We start from the raw sequence: 20,098 nt of genomic DNA, 5'->3' as shown, positions 1-20,098 counted from the left end.
AAATTTCCATATATAAGAATTATTTCAGGACAGTGAAATTTTAAATATAAACGATGATCCAGCCGACCGTCTCTCCTACAGAATTTCTCTTCAATTGGCAACGCGATTTCGAAGTTCATCAGATGGAGATTTGATCAAAGATTGTTTAAAAATGTGGGTGGAAAAACAATATGAATAAGTAAACCTATTAAAATGGACTCTGCCTCGACGAATTCAAGATCATAGCGAGGAAGTACGGGTTGTTATTGCCAGCCGCAGGTTACCGCTGGCGCACTGGCAAGTGGATGCTCGCGGGCATTTCTATCGAACCAAGCCTGAACATGCTTGCTTTATCTCATAATTGGGTAATTTTTCTCCCGATGATTTTAAATAATGCTTCCTTTTGTGTAGTCTTTAGGTTTTGCGGATAATTTTAAGTAACAATTTCTACAATCATTGACCTGATTTTTACAAGTGATGAATAAATAAATTGCGTAATTCAATGCCATTTTGAGTGCATGACAATTTCAGACAGTCGTTTGCACCTGCATCCAACTGGATCGAGAATTTTTTCTTCCGTATGTTGGTTCACTTAACAACAAATTATAGTGTGAACTTTGCTCCAGTGGGAAGAAATTTACAAACATCTCTTATTTGCAACTGAGCTCGATGATCGACAGATGAATTAGGTGCAAATTCAAAAATTTGATGTAACGTAGTTGTGAGTATGAGCCATTAACATACAAAAGTGAAATACAAACATACTACACAGGAAAAGACTCAAATTGAGAAAACCAGTTCATATTACGACGACACTGGAGGGCAGAAAAATTGGTAATCAGGAGATACAACCAGCGGTAGTGCACTGTTTACAACTGAATACAGAAAGGAAACATTCCTGTTCTTGAACCTAAGTTCTGTAACTACAGTATTTTACGCACTCCTTGTGCATAGGTATATAATCAACAGAGTTCGAAAAGGGTCTCGAACAGGGGATCATTGTAAGTATCTAGGTGTTAATATAAGGAAAACCGAGCTCGATAGCTGCAGTCGCTTAATTGCGGCCAGTATCCAGTATTCGGGAGATAGTAGGTTCGAACCCCACTATCGGCAGCCCTGAAAATGGTTTTCCGTGGTTTCCCATTTTCACACCAGGCAAATGCTGGGGCTGTACCTTAATTAAGGCCACGGCCGATTCCTTCCCACTCCTAGCCCTTTCCTGTTCCATCGTCGCCATAAGACCTATCTGAGTCGGTGCGACGTAAAGCAACTAGCAAAAAAAAACAAATATATATATATATATATATATAAGGAAAGATCTTCATTGGGGTAATCACATAAATGGGATTGTAAATAAAGGGTACAAATCTCTGCACATGGTTATGAGGGTGTTTAGGGGTTGTAGTAATGATGTAAAGGAGAGTGCATATAAGTCTCTGGTAAGACCCCAACTAGAGTATGGTTCCAGTGTATGGGACCCTTACCAGGATTACCTGATTCAAGAACTGGAAAAAAATCCAAAGAAAAGCAGCTCGATTTGTTCTGGGTGATTTCCGACAAAAGAGTAGCGTTACAAAAATGTTGCAATGTCTGGGTTGGGAAGAATTGAGAGAAAGAAGAAGAGCTGCTCGACTAAGTGGTATGTTCCGAGCTGTCAGCGGAGAGACGGCGTGGAATGACATTAGTAGACGAATAAGTTTGAATGGCGTTTATAAAAGTAGGAAAGATCACAATATGAAGATAAAGTTGTAATTCAAGAGGACAAACTGGGGCAAATATTCATTTATAGGAAGGGGAGTTAGGGATTGGAATAACTTACCAAGGGAGATGTTCAATAAATTTCCAATTTCTTTGAAATCATTTAGGAGAAGGCTAGGAAAGCAACAGATAGGGAATCTGCCACCTGGGCGACTGCCCTAAATGCAGATCAGTATTGATTGATTGATTTGCTTGATTGAAGGAGTATTCTCACACCGGCAAACTGTCTGAAAGACTGGAAGAGTATCCATCTTATTCCCTGTTAATGTAGAAGGCGAAAGTTACAAAGTCCATGTTTCACAGAAATGGTGCCCGTCAACGTACACACTAAGATTCATATATCGACAGCAACCACAGCTATCACCAGAGTACCTGGTGCAACTCAAATGTTCACTAGGATTATACAATATACAAATATTTCTACTGAAACCTGGCCTGCGTTCGCAAGTTCTACTGGCGCGATTATCACTTACTCATCATCCCCAAGGAAACTGTCTGTAATGGAGTCGCCGAGGATAAGTTAACAATGAATGGACATATGAGACTAGTCTGCAGCGATGAAAGTAATAATGATAATCCAGAGCCAGTTTCCAGCCATTCGACAGGGTCAGGAATGGAATGAATGAAGCCCCAATCTAGCGACGAGGATAGGAATTGTGCCGGCTGCCGAAGCCTGTAGCACTCTTCTGGGTCAATGATTAATGACTGACAAATGAAATGAAATGATATTGGAGAATGTTGCTGGAATGAAAGATGACAGGGAAAACCGGAGTACCCGGAGAAAAACCTGTCCCGCCTCCGCTTTGTCCAGCACAATTCTCAAATGGAGTGACCGGGATCTGAACCACGGAACCCAGAGGTGAAAGGCCGGCGCGCTACCACCTGAGCCACGGATGCTCAGCGATGAAAGTACAGTAAGTTATTATCAGTGTAGTAAAGACTGATGTTCTTCGTACTGTTACGTCTCAAAACTAACGGGCTAAAATTAGTAGAAAATATTATCAAAACTCTGGGAGCCTCCGTGGCTCAGACGGCAGCGCGTCGGCCACTTACCGCTGGATACTGTGGTTCAAATCCCGGTCACTCCATGTGAGATTTGTGCTGGACAAAGCGGAGGCGGGACAGGTTTTTCTCCGGGTACTCCGGTTTTCCCTGTCATCTTTAATTCCAGTAACACTCTCCATTCTCATTTCATAGCATCTATCAGCCATTAATTGATCACTTTGGGAGTGGCGACCCCATCGTACTAATAGCCTATATCTGCTTCATTCATTCCATCCCTGACCCGGTCAAAGACTGGAAAACAGGTTGTAGGTTTTCATCATTTTCAGTATCAAAACTCACGACTGCAAACTAGTAGCTAAATTAAGATTATAAAGTTTCTCAAAATTCACGACTCCTGACTGAAGGTGCCTGCGATGACCGCAGGTGGGATGAGGTGCGCGATGACTCACGCTGCCCTTCAACCCATGTTGGTCCACCCACATTTAGAAACGGATATCCCATGTGTTGCTAACAGGAAGTATCATCCTACCACAGTCAAAATTCTCCAAGTATAACACTGATCTTTGCTCAGTTCTTCTGTTTGGTGTTATTGAGCAGTGCACAACATGGAATTCATTACTGCACAAAAGGGTAAAGTAAAAGTAATGTACAACGGTTATAGTTTTTATAAGCAGAAAGGAAACAACTCGGACGAAACAGTATGATCTTGTCATAAAAGAGTGTCTTCCGGGTGTGCCGGTACGGTTATAATTGCAAGTGGCAATAGCGTTTTAAGTGAAACAGCCAACCAGCGAACACCTGATGTCCATGGGTTTCTCAACCTCATGTCGCATATACTTTGTGTGAGGCTAAACGACAAGCCCACCTCTTGATGAGAGAGGTGCCGATTACAAGAGGGCACGCAGTTCCGGCTCGCGCTAACAGTGGACCATTTCGCACAATTCCGATTACATTCTCAAATATCTACAGTCGTTACATTGGTAGGGAGGACATTTAACCATGCAAAGAAGAACTGACCCGGCTCGTGAGTTCTCAGACTAGGCCTGATAAAGAAACCTACTCAATACTAATCCTCTCCTTGGAATTCGTGAGTTTTAAGACTCGTGAGTTCTGAGACGATTCGCTTCGTGCGAAGGAGGGAGCTAGTGGACGGTATCTTCGTCATGTTCAATTTAGTGCCACACTTGATCTGCTCCCAATATATACCTAATGTTTGAGGACCCATACCTAGAATGCTCTGTTACATCCAGCGGTTAATTTTCGATGGTGTTTTTTACCATTACGAAGAACATCAGGCATATCACCTAATAATTTGTTATGGCATTCTTGTGTGAACTGAGAGATGTGCTCTCCCATCAAAATAGTGTCCGTGCACAAACAGCTAGAGCTGCTCAATATTTTCTGTTAGTTAATTCGCAACTTCCCTCACAAGCATGGTCACACATAGCTCTTCGATACAGGATGTATGGGATTAAATTGGTCGAATCAAATTTTCCATCTACAAGTACTGGCGATGAATCTGCCCCAAAGACGATTAAAAGTCAAAGGCTACGTGAGGACATTTCACGACAGGTGAGAAATTCCTCGTCGTTAATGATTGAACGTATGCAAGAGGAGAATGCTGGGTCGTCATTCTCATTACTATTCTGTGTTTGTGAACATGTCTATGTCCAATGAAACTGTTATAAATACGACCACCTATTAAATACAAGTAGATGTTTATCGCATTTCCTCTCTGTCACGTTTTGTTCGTGTTCTGTTTCAAGTCTCCGTTAGGATAGCCTACCTCATTCCTCTCTCCTCGCCCATATCGAAGCTGTGCAAACATAAACGGTGCTAAGCAGTGTTCGACTCCTAGTAAATATCAACAATTCATTGAGTAATATTTATAATTCGTCTAGGCACGTACGTTACAGCATAGTTTTTTCCACTCTACATGCGTAAAGTGAAGTTCCTCAGCTATTCGTAATTCTGCCAATTGTACCTCTCCGTTGCCTAGGAAATTACAATACTCTGGACTTCGCCCAACTGTTAAAAATTAAATTTAATACATGGTTTTGTCAAAGCAATCCCTAGGTCTCTGAACAGTCAGCAAATATTACCGTTGTTATTACATTTGCTGTTGTTGTAGGACCATTTTTTTAGCCCTTATAGCGGGCTGCAATTTGTTTCTTCCCACTCATATTACCTAATACCGTAGTATATAGCCCTTGGCTGAAAGGTCAGCATTCGGTTCAGAGGGCCCTGAGTTTGATTACCGGCCGAGTTGAAGCTTTTAGCCATGGCAGATAAATTAATATAGCTCGGGGACTGGGTGTTCGTATTCCTAGTGCACATCACAATGTACCTATAACACTGCCAACCACCACAGAAACACACAATAACAAATATATCCCTCCACATAGGACTGGCGTAAGGAAGGGCATCCGGGCGTAGGACTGGGTCAAATCCACATCCCAAGTGCCGATTCCATGCAACTGAGAAAGAAGGCCAGGGAAGGAAATATGTACAGTATTATACCATATTATAATATTTAATACGGACGTCATACAGTACTTGTGCTGGAGAGGATGATATGAACTAAAACTTCACACAACAGAAACATCCATGGCATCAGCCAGGGTCTAACTGGGAGCACACACGACCCTGCGCTACGCCCGTCGGCAGTGATTGCGTGTTCGTAGAGCTGGAAACAACGTACCAGTACCAGAACATTAGTGCCGGTCCCTCGGTGCAGTGGTAGCGTGCCTGCCACTTACCCGGAGGCCCCTGGTTCGATTCCCAGCCAGGTCAGGGATTTTTACCTGGATCTGAGGGCTGGTTCGAGGTCCACTCAGCCTTCGCGATTACAATTGGGGATCTATCTGACAGTAAGATGGCGGCCCCGGTCTAGGAAAGCCAAGAATAACGGCCGAGAGGATTCGTCGTGCTAACCACATAATATCTCATAATCTGCGGGCCTTCAGGCTGATCAGCGGTCGCTTGGTAGGCCATGGCCCTTCGGGGCTGTTGCGCCATGGGATTTAGTGTGGTTTTTACCAGAACATTAGTGTTGAGGCTGTGTATGCAGCCAGCTTAATCGACGACCTTCGGATCCCGCCTGAACACGGCTCGGCGTTGAGCAACAATACCCAATAACAACTCCTTGATCCTGTTCCGCTTGCGTCATACCTCTTCCACACATTCCAGTATCTAGAGGAAAGTGTTTGCTTTGCTTAAAGCGTAATCCGCGACAATTGGTACATTGTGATACATATCCTTGATTGATAAGCTTTGCATCAGAGTAAGTGGCAAACCATGACACTAGTTACATATACCATTTTAAAATACGGAATTATCGTCGCCATAAGACCTATCTGTGTCGGTGCGACGTAAAGCAATATTAGCAATAATAATATAATAAAATACGGAATTATATAATGTCACTGTCAGTGCAGCAAAAGGTGAATCAAAGAAAAGGTGTTGAACCTATAAAGACTTCACATTTTTACAGTTCGGCAAATACTGAGGGCGGACTGGTCAAAAATAAAATATCAGAAGTCATTAACTCAAACAAAAATAGAACACAATAGAGTAAAATTCGGTAGGAACAGACACAGAGAATGGGAGTGAGACACGGAAGTATTATGTTGTTATTTTGTTCTTACAAACAAGTGTTGCATTATTATTATTATTATTATTATTATTATTATTATTTTACTGGTTTTACTTACCACTAACTACCTTAACGGTTTTTGGAGATATCGAGGAGCCCACATTTTGTCCTGCAGCGCTTTTTCTACTTCCCAGTAATTCTACGGACAGAGGCTGACAAATTTGTGCACCTTCATCAAATATCACCAGACTGAGTCATGTTCGAACCTGTCAACTTGAGCTCAGAAGTCCAGCGCTCTACCGACTGAGTTACACAGCCTGGTTTACTTATTATTATTATTATTATTATTATTATTATTATTATTATCATCATCATCATCATCATCATCATCTGTTTACCCTCCAGGTTCGGTTTTTCCCTCGGACTTAGCGAGGGATCCCACCTCTACCGCCACAAGGGCAGTGTCCCGGAGCTTCAGACTCTTGGTCGGGGGATACAACTGGGGAGTATGACCAGTACCTCGCCCAGGCGGCCTCACCTGCTGCTATGCTGAACAGGGGCCTTGTGGAGGGATGGGAAGATTGGAAGGGATAGGCAAGGAAGAGGGAAGGAAGCGGCCGTGGCCTTAAGTTAGGTACCATCCCGGCATTCGCCTGGAGGAGAAGTGGGAAACCACGGAAAACCACTTCCAGGATGGCTGAGGTGGGAATCGAACCCACCTCTACTCAGTTGACCTCCCGAGGCTGAGTGGACCCCGTTCCAGCCCTCGTACCACTTTTCAAATTGCGTGGCAGAGCCGGGAATCGAACCCGGGCATCCGGGGGTGGCAGCTAATCACGCTAACCACTACACCACAGAGGCGGATATTATTATTATTATTATTATTATTATTATTATTATTATTATTATTATTATTATTATTATTATTATTATTATTATTATTATTATTATTAAACTCCAATTCCATGACCAGGGGACGATCATTTACCGCGTCTGTACTGTAACTTCTTGTTACACCTCTTGGGCACAAGGTTTTCAATATCAGTACCCCAATCACACACAAATCGTGGTATGTCATGGGCTAAAATTTCCCCTGCAATCTCTTTTTTTTCCTCAATTTTATTGCATTTAACACTGAAAGGAGATCTCACATAAGCAATTGCAGAGAGAATTTGTGAAGCATTGGGCACGTTTCTTCCGGTAATTGTTTCCAGAATTTCTTCGTCCGGTATTAATTCTCGGTCCCAAACACACATATATATATTTTAATTATTTGTAGTGTTTACATCCGTGACTCACGTTCAGTCCCAGTTCGGAAGTTGGCTACCACTCCAGAAAGACACTTTCAAGGTCACTACAATAAGTTGTAAACATTTTTTCATTCAATAATCACTCCACAACTATAAAATTATTAATAACTGCCGTAAAAACGCACATTAAATGTAAATTAAATCAAGTGGTACGGAATGTCCGTGGTACGAAATGTCCGGACACCGGGTTAACATCTCCCAACATTTGGGAGTTCACAGGCAGTCTACTACTGAACTTCGGAGAGAGCGGTCCGCTGAAAACGCCGGGTGCAGTTTCCGATTCGATCACGGTTCACAAGCCCACAAATTTGCTTTTACATTCATCTTTCTGTTGTTTGTTGTTTTAATTCATAAACAGAATCACGTGCTTATAATTACATAGTTCTCCCCATTAAAAACAATCAATGAATCAGTTAACCAATCAATCAACTGGTGTTTCGTACAAACAAATCAATATATACGTGAATAATGCCATCTATTCCAAGCAATCGCGAAGGCGGTAGTACAGTGAGGGTGTCTGGCATAGTGGGGCTGTGTGCCTGACACCAGCGTTCCTTGCGAAGGCAGCCATGTTTCTAGCTGTCAAAAGAAAGCGAGTTGTCGCGTGACATGAAGATTTTGCGTGGCTATTGAACATCAAGTAAGAGTCTCCGTGGCTCAGACGGCAGCGCGTCGGTCTCTCACCGCTGGATACCGTGGTTCAAATCCCGGTCATCCCATGTGAGATTTGTGCTGGACAAAGCGGAGGCGGGACAGGTTTTTCTCCGGGTACTCCGGTTTTCCCTGTCATCTTTCATTCCAGCAACACTCTCCATTCTCATTTCGTAGCATCTATCATTCATTAATATATCACTTTGGGAGTGGCGACCCCATCGTAATAATAGCCTATATATGATTCATTCATTACATCCCCGGCCCGGTCAATGACTGGAAAACAGGTTGTAGGTTTTCATTTTCATTGAACATCGAGTAGTTTTAAGAAGTGAAAAGTTAGTCTCTCGCCTTCAAGAATGGCAGCCAGCCGTATGCTCAGCGTACGGCTGCACCAATAGGAGTAGTGTGAATGATAATGCTCCCTTTTTTCAGACTTGTCGTAAGTGATGCTTTCTTGGTACCCGTTTATCTTTGCCCATGATAGTTCATTCTTGTTACCACCTGGTGTTGGTGTGTGATTCAATGAATCTATGATTCAGGTTCGTTCTTCTTTTTTTCTCCATAATGGTCCTGAAGACTTGTCTTGTGCTGGGGGCATTGGTTTGATGTAGGTCTATTTCAGTCAAATGTACAACGTACACGTGAAATTTATCAAGTGCTTATTGTACACCGAGCAAGTTGGCTGTGTGGTTAAAGAGATACAGGGTTCGAACCCCAGAAGATGAATTTCCGTGAGTCCCCATTTCCACACCAGGCAAGTGTTGGGACTGTACCTTAATATTAAGGCCACGGCCGCTTTGTTGCCACTCCTAGCTCTTTCGTGTCCCATCGTCGCCGTAAGTCCTATCTGCCAGTGCGACGTAAAGCAACTAGAAAAAGAAAAGAATGCTTATTGTAGACATCAGTCGAAATAACACTTAAAATTGGGCTACACTTCATAATAGACAATTTTCAAGGTTACCTTTAAGCTAGTAATCCCAGAATGATACGGGAAAAGGAAAAAAAATGTCCCTTACAGTATAATACATATTTTTACCGAGCGAGTTGGCCGTGTGGTTAGAGTCACGCAGCTTGGAGCTTGCACTCGGGAGATAGTGTGTTCGAATCCCACCATCGGCAGCCATCAAGTTGGTTTCCCGTGGTTTCCCTTTTTCACACTATGCAAATGCTGGCAAAGGCCACGGACGCTTCCTTCCCAAACTTAGCCCTTTCCCATCCTTCCGTCGCCGGAAACCGTCCATGTGTTCGTGCGATTTTAAACAAGTAGTAAACATAAATAAATAAATAAATAAATAAATAAATAAATAAATAAATAAATAAATAAATAAATAAATAAATAAATAAATAAATAATATTAAACAATTATTGTAAGAACAATAACGGCGTGTGGCGTGTACGTCTGTGAGGATCTGGCCCTATCTAAGATGAAATGTAATGCTGAAGACGTCACAAAGACCCAACCCCCGAGTCATAGGAATTAACTAATTAAAGTTGAAATCCCCAACCCGGCTAAGAATCGAACCCAGGACCCTCTGAATCGAAGGCCTCAACGCTGACCATTCAGCCAAGGAGTCGGACACTATTCGCATGAAAAGTAAGGAAATCAAATTCTAGGGTGTCTGAAGCAGGGATTTCTTTCAACCAACTTCTGCCTTCGGTAGTGCTTTTAAAGCTGAGTGCCTACTTTCCAGAACCTGAAACCAATTTGTGACAGCACCGAGACTTGAACCTGGGCAACCGGACTCGAAGCTCCAGTGCCAACCCCTGAACCACAGCAACATCACATCGAAGAATAATACCAAACATGCAAAATGCATTAATACTCCTGTTCTACATATATCATTACCACAGAAGCTGACTATGTTCAGTGTAAATTATGGTTACTTGCCCTAATAAGTAGTGCATTTATATCGTACGTTGTTAAATATACCACAACAAGGATCTTTAGTGCATTTAGGCCATTAAGACCCTTGGTCTACCTAAGAAACTGCTCCTCAGCCAGAGGGCCTGCAGATATTGGAGTGTCACAAGGTCAGCGTTACGTTATCCTCAGCCGTATGGCTTGGCTTTTTGCGACCGAGTCTGCTGCCTTTCATATCAGGCAGCTCTTCAATTGGTCTCACGAGATGACTAACCGAATCTGCCTCTGATGTTGACTGTAAGACTTTAATCACTATATACAACGATTTGTGTGTTTTAGTAATTCCATTTTCCGCCCCTGTGGTGTAGTGGTTAATGTGATTAGCTGCCACCCCCAGAAGCCCGGGTTCAATTCATGGCTCTGCCACGAAATTTAAAAAGTGGTACGAGGGCTGGAACGGGGTCCACTCAGCCTCGGGAGGTCAGATGAGTAGAGGGGGCTCGATTCCCCCCTCAGCCAATCTCGAAGTGATTTTCCGTGGTTTCCCACTTCTTCTCCAGGCAAATGCAGAAATGGTGCCTAACTTAAGGTCACGGCCTCTTCCTTCCTTGTTCCTTGTCTATCCCTACCAATCTTCCTATCCCTCCACAAGGCCCCGGTTCAGCATAGCAGGTCAGGCCACTTGGGCGAGGTACTGGTCCTCATCCCAGTTGTATCCCGCAACCCGAATTCTAACGCTCCAGGAGGCGGTAATGGTGGGATCTCACACTCAGTCTGAGGAAAATACCAACTCTGGAGGGTAAACGGATTAAGAAAGAAAGAAAGAAAGAAAGTAAGAAAGAACGAAAGAAAGATGTAATTACATTTCTTATATAAATGGTGTGGGTTACTGTAGTCACGTCCTAGTTCGTGAACCATGGGCAACGGCTGAGTGGCCTAGTAAGTGGTCATGAGAGTCGGGATACCAGTTGCTATGGAATGGGAGTGGACATCTCCGGACATATTCTGAGTCATGGTCCTCCTTGTGCTCAGGCGGGTAGGACTATACAATTCACCAGTGGTCCATAACCCGTTAGAGGAGAGATCCTCACTTGGACTTTGTGCAAGTAGGGTAGCATCCTGCTTCATGAATTTACCGAGCTCAGAACATTTTAAGTAGGCCTCGGACCTATGGGAGTAACGGAGTCCCACTCCCATTTGACAGGCGAGGGACTCCTTGGAAACAACTTGGCGAATGAAATGGAATTCGATGGGGAGCTATCAATATTGATGGGACTTATGGAAGAAAGGAAGTAGAACTGGCTGAATCAGCAAAGGGGATGCATCTGAATGTGCTAGGAGTAAGTGATATTCGGGTAAGGGAAGATAACGAGGAAAAGATAGGAGATTATAAAGTGTACTTGACGGGTGTTAGAAAGGGAAGGGCAGAGTCTGGGGTAGGGCTCTTTATCAGGAATACCATTACGCGCAACATAGTTTCTGTTAGGCACGTAAATGAGTGAATGATGTGGGTAGATTTGTCATTTGGAGGAATTAGGACTAGAATTGTCTCCATGTAGGTATTCACCATGTGAGGGTGCAGATGAGGATGAAGTTGACAAGTTTTATGAAGCATTGAGTGATATCGTGGTCAGGGTCAACAGCAAGGATAGAATAGTGCTAATGGGCGATTTCAATGCGAGAGTTGGGAATAGAACTGAAGGATACGAAAGGGTGACTGGTAAATGTGGGGAAGATATGGAAGTTAATGGGAATGGGAAGCGTTTGCTGGACTTCTGTGCTAGTATGGGTTTAGCAGTTACGAATACATTCTTCAAGCATAAGACTATTCACCGCTACACATGGGAGGCACATGGGAGACATAGATAGGTCTTATGGCGACGAGTAAGCAGGTTCAGAATATAGAAAGTGAATGGGTGGCATACAGGGATGCAGTAGTAGAAACAGCAAGGGAATGTCTAGGAACAGCTGTGTGTAAAGATGGGAAAAGGCGAATATCTTAGTGGAATGATGAAGTGAGAGCAGCTTGTAAACGTAAAAAGAAGGCTTATCAGAAATGGCTCCAAACAAGAACCGAGGCAGACAGGGATTTGTACGTAGATGAAAGAAACAGAGCGAAACAACTAGTTGTTGAATCCAAAAAGAAGTCGTGGGAAGATTTTGGTAATAACCTGGAAAGGATAGGTCAAGCAGCAGGGAAAATTTTCTGGACAGTAATAAAGAATCTTAGGAAGGGAAGGAAAAAGGAAATGAACAGTGTTTTCAGTAATTCAGGTGAACTCATAATAGATCCCAGGGAATCATTGGAGAGGTGAAGGGAATATTTTGAACATCTTCTCAATGCAAAAGGAAATCATCCTGGTGGTGTTGCAAACAGCCAAGCTCATGGGGAGGAGGAAAATGATGTTGGTGAAATTACGCTTGAGGATGTGGTAAGGATGGTAAATAAAATCCATTTTCATAAAGCAGCAGGAATAAATGAAATTAGACCTAAAATGTGAAGTATAGTGGGTAGGTAGGGATGAAATGGCTTCATAGAGTAGTAAAATTAGCATGGAGTGTCGGTAAGGTACCTTCAGATTGGACAAAAGCAGTAATTGCACCTATTTATAAGCAACAACTATCGAGGTATCTCATTGATTAGTATACCAGGCAAAGTATTCACTGGCATCTGGGAAGGGAGGGTGCGATCAGTCGTTGAGAGGAAGTTGGATGAAAACCAGTGTGGTTTCAGACCACAGAGAGGATGTCAGGTTCAGATTTTCAGTAAGCGCCAGGTAATTGAAAAATGCTACGAGAGGAATAGGCAGTTGTGTTTATGTTTCGTAGATCTAGAGAAAGCATATGCCAGGGTACCGAGGGAAAAGATGGTCGCTATACTGGGGGACTATGGAATTAAAGATAGATTATTAAAATCAATCAAAGGCATTTATGTTGACAATTGGGATTCAATGAGAATTGATGGTAGAATGAGTTCTTGGTTCAGGGTAATTACAGGGGTTAGACAAGGCTGTAATCTTTCACCTTTGTTGTTCGTAGTTAACATGGATCATCTGCTGAATGGTATAAAATGGCTGGGAGGGATTCAGTTAGCTGGAAATGTAGTAACCAGTCTGGCCTATGCTGACGACTTGGTCTTAATGGCAGAATGTGCCGAAAGCCTGCAGTCTAATATGTTGGAACTTGAAAACAGGTGCAATGAGTATGGTATGAAAATTAGCCTCTCGAAATCTAAATTGATGTCAGTAGGTAAGAAATTCAACAGAATTGAATGTCAGATTGGTGATACAAAGCTAGAACAGGTCGATAATTTCAAGTATTTAGGTTGTGTGTTCTCCCAGGTTGGTAATATATTAAGTGAGATTGAATCAAGGTGTCGTAAAGCTAATGCAGTGAGCTCGCAGTTGCAATCAACAGTATTCTGTAAGAAGGAAGTCAGCTCCCAGACGAAACTATCTTTACATCGGTCTGTTTTCAGACCAACTTTGTTTTACGGGAGCGAAAGCTGGGTGGACTCAGGATATCTTATTCATAAGTTAGAAGTAACAGACATGAACTTAGCAAGAATGATTGCTGGTACAAACAGGTGGGAACAATAGCAGGAGGGTACTCGGAATGAGGAGATAAAGGCTAATTTAGAAATGAACTCGATGGGTGAAGCTGTACGCATAAACCGGCTTCGGTGGCGGGGTCATATGAGGCGAATGGAGGAGGATATGTTACCTAGGAGAATAATGGACTCTGGTATGGAGGGTAAGAGAAGTAGAGGTAGACCAAAACGACGATGGTTAGACTCGGTTTCTAACGATTTAAAGATAAGAGGTATAGAACCAAATGTGCCCACAACACTACTTGCAAATTGAGGATTGCCACGACGTTTAGTAAATTCACAGACGCTTGCAGACTGAACGCTGAAAGGTATAACATTCTATAATTATAATGTATGTAGGTAATGTATGTGTGTATGTATATACCAATTTAAATTTTGTTTTCGTAAATTCCTATATATTTACGTGTGTCATCTCCACATCTGTGCCTGGTCTAATTCGTCTTGTCTTTGTCCCTATTTAATTTACTTTTGCCGAGCGAGTGGCTGTGCGGTGTGGGTCTCGTAGCTATCAGCTTGCATTCGGGTGATAGTGAGTTCGAAACCCACTGCCGGCGGCCCTGAAGATGGATTTCCGTGGTTTTCCAATTTTACACTAGGCAAATGATGGGGCTGTACCTTAATTAAGGCCACGGTCGATTCTTTCCCACTCCTAGCCCTTTCCCCTCTCGTCGGCACACTTCTACCTAGGTGACTTGGCGTTGTGTTTTGCCCCAGCACTTTCCTCTTCATATTCAGACAACACACCACAAAAAACAACCATCACAGAAACACGCAATAGGGATTACATCCGTCCGTATAGGGTTGACGTCAGGAAGTTGATCTTCTCCCAACTCAGTTTCAACTTCTCATTTCATTCTTCAGTAAATAATACGAGTTAAAATTTTGCAGGCGTGAGATACTAAACTAATGGTGCGGTAGTTTTCACTCTTGTTTGCACCTGCTTTCCTGGGAATAGGTATAACAATATTCTTACCTAAATTCGGTGGTACCTACTTCTGTATCAAACATCTCACAAACTAAATGGAATATCATCGCCATGCTTGTTTCTCCTAAAGCAGTCAGTAATTCTGAGGTTATGTCATCAATTCCAAGCGCCTTGTTCCTATTTAGGTCTCTCAATCCTCTGTCGAATTCTTGCCTCTACTTGATTTTTTCTGTACGCAGCATCTACATTTCCTGCAACCACACAATCTTAACCATCCTTGCTTTTTTCTTTCAGGAATTCTTTCATAGCTTTTCTGCACTTTCTGTCTACTTTATTCTTTAATCGCAGTCTTTTACTTTGCCATTCATCAATCAGGTCTAGAATCTCCTCGGTTATCCATTGATTCTTAGTTGATATTTCCTTTTATTCCTAACCTTTCTTGAGCAGCCCTACTGACCTCATTCTTCCTCTATTGTGTTTCCTTCAGCCTTTTAATTTAGTCGTTGTGCAACAGGTTTTTTTGAAACAAACTCGCATACTTTTTTCTTTCACCTTGTATAGTTCGCATCTCTTTATATTCCTCCTTTTTTAAATTTCTTCAACTTCAGAAGGCATTTTATGACCAGTAAGTTGTGATGAGAATCCACGTATGCTCCTGGGAAAGTTTTGCAATCCAACGCCTTTATTCTGAATCTCTGCCTAATCATAATGTAGTCTATTTGATACCTTCCAGTGTCTCCAGGCCTCGTCTAAGCACACAGCGGTCGTTTGTGGTGTTTGAACCAAAAATTATGATTGGTACAGAATTCAACCAGCCGACTTCTTCTTTCATTCTTTTGTCCCAGTCTGAATTCTCCTACTATATTACTTTCTCTTCCGTGGCCTACCACTGCCTTCCAGTCTCTCATCACAATTTGATTCTCATCACCTTTTAGATATCGTATTCAATCTCCTATCTCTTCATATATTATTTCCATTTCTTCATCATCCGTTGAACTAGTAAGCATATAGACCAGCCTTGGTGTATATCTTGACAACAAAAATCCTTTCACTTTGCTGCCCTATTTTCATATTCATTATTAAACCAACGCCTGCATTTCCCCTGTTTGATTTTGTGTTGATTACTCTGTAGTCGTCTGACCTAAAATCTTTGTGTTCCTGCCAACGTACTTATCTTATACCAGCTATGTCTAACTTTAGTCTATCCATTTCCTTTTCATGTTCTCTAACCTACCACAACGATTCTAATATTCTACGCTCCGACTCACTGAATGTCAGTATTTAGCTTCCTGATGATTGATCCCCCTCGTGTAGTCTCCACCCAGAGTTCAGAATGGGGGACTATATTACCTCCGGAATATTTTACTCGGGAGGAAGCCATCATCAGTCCACTATTCATAAAGAGATCTGCATGTCCTCGGGAGTTATTTACAGCTGTCAGTTACCCGTTGCATTCAGCCGTGTAGCAGTATCAATATAGCTAACCCATGTTAAGTATTATTACAAGGCAATATCAGTCATTCATACAGAATGCCGCCCTAGCTACTTCCGAAAGTCTGCTACCCCCAGTTTCAATGAACCATTCGTTAGTCTGGTCTCGCGACAGACCTGTGGCTCGGTTATCTGCTTCACCGGGACACACAAGCCTCCCCACTATGGCAAGGTCACTTGGTTAGCAAGGGAGGGTAAATCACTGGCAAATAATAATAATAATAATAATAATAATAATAATAATAATAATAATAATAATAATAATAATAATACCGGACTGTACAAGCTTTTGATACGGAGTCGTATGAATGTGACGACACGGCGTTCTGCTACTGGGAATTCCTCTCCTCATAACCAATGCTCAGTTAATAGTCTCCACCTGTACTGTGGTCGGAGATTTACTTATTCGTTTGTAGTGACCTGGGAGATCCAAAAGAATAACCATGCAGACATCGGCAAATGTATGCGAGTCCCTAGAAAACGACACACGTTTATACAAGCAGTACAGGACACCATTATCGTTAATGTTATTCACTCGTCCATTCTAGAGCACATGTGGGACAAGCTTTACAGGGAGCATAGCATACGACATAGACACTTGCCGTCCTTGGGGGCTGAACTTGGCCGCCGATCATATCGCAGAGGTCAGCGTTTTCTTTACATGTGTGATGCGCCCCCAAAAGGAGAGACAAAAGTCTCTGAAGTAGGGCGCGGGATAATTGTAACCTCTACTCCTTGTCGGAACACTGACTAGGTGTCGTCCCATTTGCGACCACTTCACTAATGCTTCGAAACATTCAACTAAAATGTATCCAGAATATTCATGTGATAAGATCTAGCCCGTGGCAATTACTCCTTTATTTTTTATTAGGCTTTTACCATCTCCTAACGTACGTGAAATATGCTCTTTCATGCCCATTTTCAGTGATAGGAAGTGTATGCGGCCTTAAGAAGGGCCAATATGTCATCATGGTGGAACGAAGACGGGAAGGCAGTAGTAAAATGAAGGAGAGGTCAGGGGACAATTGCTAGTTCCGTCAGCAAGTGCTTGAGGTGATGACCTGCTGGGGTTGTGCACATTTCGGCACGCTGCACTGTGCGCATATCCGATGTTACTGATCTTCCGGTTTCAGCGATGAGTTGCCAAAGGCGCTCTGGATTTTCCGCTTGCTGGGAGTAAATTGTTTCTTCCAAATGACCCCAAAGGAAGAAGTCTAATTGTGTTCAGTCGGGTGACATGGCGGATCAAGAGACAGGTCCTCCTCTTCCTGCCCAATTTCCTGTACGTGTCTCCTTCAGATGATTACGAATGACTAACATCCAAAGTGGTGGAGCTCTATCCTATTGAAATCACATCGTTAAACACTCTACAAGTGGCACATACTCCAGCAGAAGTCGGAGTTCACGGCGTAAAAAGGGCACTTACATGCGACTTTTAAATTGTCCTCAAAGAAATGTTGCTCAATAACGCGATAACCCAAGATCCCACACCATGCATTCACTCCCCACTGCACTTGATTGCCTGCCTTTTGCACCCAGTTGAGATTGTCAGCTCTCAAATAGTGCACGCTAAGGAGGTTGACGATACCATTATTGTGGAATCGCGATTCGACCGAGAACAGGATTTTCGACAGGTATGCTGCATCATTTTCCAGATTTCCTAACAGCCACTGACAGAAATTCATTCCAGCTTCGAAATCCCACCCGTTGAGCTCCTGGTATAGCTGTAGATGCAGAGGTGATATTTATGCGCATGCAGTATTCGTAATACGGAAGCCTGGCCGATGCTCACCTGTTGTGGAATTGTCCGTGTACTCGGGTATGTGTGTGTTTAATTGCGAGCTGTGTCCAGTACAGCCTCCTCATTCTCACCAGACAATACGGTCTTCTCTCGAACGAGAGGAATCGTATGAAGTACCCTTGTGTTTCGCAAGCGTCTTTCAACATTGCGGAAAATTTTTGCAATGGGATGTCGCCTGTTCAGTTTCCTTTCCTGATACAGACATAGCGCCTCCAAGGAATTCTCTCTTGCTTCCCCGTAGATAAGGAGCATGCCAACACATTCGTCCGTGTAATACATGCCAAATGACTCCAGTGACTTCAATCCGATCGTACAGCACAGCACACAGAAAGAAAATAACATCGGCGTTTTACTGCTTGCGCGTGGCACACAATGGCCTGTGTTTAAGGACTGAAGCTTCATGAAAATCCACAGCCTGTTTCCAGTCATTCTACCAGGTCAGAAATTTAATGAATGAAGCCCCCTCTAGCGGCGAGGATAGGAATTGTGCCAGCTGTGCCTGTCGCACTCCTCTGGGGCAATGATTAATGAATGACAGATGAAATGAGAGTGTTGCTGGAATGAATTATGACAGGGAAAACCGGAGTACCCGGAGAAAAACATGGACTGACCGGGTTTGAACCACGAAACCCAGCGGTGAGAGGCCGGCGCCCTGCCACCTGAGCCACGGAGGCTCTGACTGAAGCTTCATATCGGACTAATTTTGGGTTACGATGTAAGATTCGAACTATCCGTTCCGTTCCGTACATTGGTAGGCTAGCGTTCGAACACCATAGCTGTGAGTGAGACTTGTATTTAGAATGCCTTACAGAATGTTACTGCTCCAGATCGTTGTTTTGTACGCTTTTCACGTCACTTGATCGTAGTTTCAAGCGTTAACTTAGCGTTTTGTTATACTCGGTCACTTGGCACGACACCTTAACGTAGTTATACGGTTACGATAAATGATTGAAAGGATGTCAAATATTTCGAATAGTCTGTGGCTTAGGCTCCGTTAGTGGAGGGTAATTACAGTCACATGGCGGGAATAGTTTACAGAAGCATTTTCAGGATGTGCTTATGGTGTATTAGTACCATACGGGATGCTAGCAGAGAAATATCTACCTCACGACGATTTCACAAACTCCTTGGTCTGCAGAGCAAAATATCGGTACAAGCTGCTGATTTACCTGGTACATCCATTAAATAATTTATATTCCTTTCCTTACAGTATTCCTACAGTTTAACAGTTAGAACTTCGTAATCCTTAACTGACTATACTCTAATCATTGCTCTCTAGTCCATCCCGTTTCCCTGACTGAGAAACGCTGGTTATTTTTCGATTGAGAAGCCCATTGACCTACAGAATCCATGTTTGTTGACTTGCGTTCTCAATCGGTTAAATCAAATTATGCCCCCCCCCCCAGTGAGACCACAATTTATGATTCTGAAGCCAAGCCATGCATATAGGCAATAACTAGTGGAGATATTTGCATTCCCTAGCGCACAGCCACTGCATAAAGCTTCAAAGGAAGCTAGCGGTGGTGTCAAATGAGTGTACTAGCCAGGGTCTCGGAGAGAGGATTAGCCCACTGCCACAATGGAACGAAATGCAGGTTATTTTAATACTGAGAAGCCTGAACACTACCAAATATTTTTGAACAGAAAATGAATTTGATTACATCAGTGACTTCAATTATTTTTCCAACATCTTGCTTTGATCTCTCTCATCATATTTCCATCTTAGGTGAATATTCGACGAAAGTACTTGAAATGGCTTTCTTGCTTAAATTTCACGTTCTATACCTGACATCCATTGTCATAGGCCTCATCTCCATTAACATCACTTTTGTTTTGGAAGTACTGATTGTCATATGAGTTAACTAGTTTCACTCGCGTGGATTTCGTAATTAGTTAAAAAGTAATCTTCCTCGGTACTGTTCTGAGACATTATCTGAAAATCCCTAAAGTATAAAACTTACCGAAGAATTGAGTTTCATTTACCCCAGAAACTCTTTGAAAACCATGTTTGTGGTATTGTCTTTTGGGGCTAAGGTGACTATGCGACACAGTACCGTACATGTGAGGAACAGTCTCATTTCATGTAGGACAAACCAACATGTTTCTTTA

General features: G+C 42.7%; 1 protein-coding gene across 1 annotated transcript in view; it reads right to left on the bottom strand.

Moving 5' to 3' along the window:
* Positions 1-9,125: 9,125 nt before the first annotated feature.
* Positions 9,126-20,098, bottom strand: part of LOC136863565 (doublesex- and mab-3-related transcription factor 1) — a 488,347-nt gene continuing 477,374 nt past the window's right edge. The window contains exon 2 of the mRNA XM_067139945.2: positions 9,126-9,170. Coding sequence (XP_066996046.1) covers positions 9,145-9,170 — 26 coding nt within the window. The 3' untranslated portion in view covers positions 9,126-9,144. The remainder of the gene's footprint in view (positions 9,171-20,098) is intronic.

The sequence above is a fragment of the Anabrus simplex genome, chromosome 2 (assembly GCF_040414725.1).
Source record: "Anabrus simplex isolate iqAnaSimp1 chromosome 2, ASM4041472v1, whole genome shotgun sequence".
NCBI lineage: Eukaryota > Metazoa > Arthropoda > Insecta > Orthoptera > Tettigoniidae > Anabrus > Anabrus simplex.
This window is presented reverse-complemented; position numbering and strand designations above follow the sequence as displayed.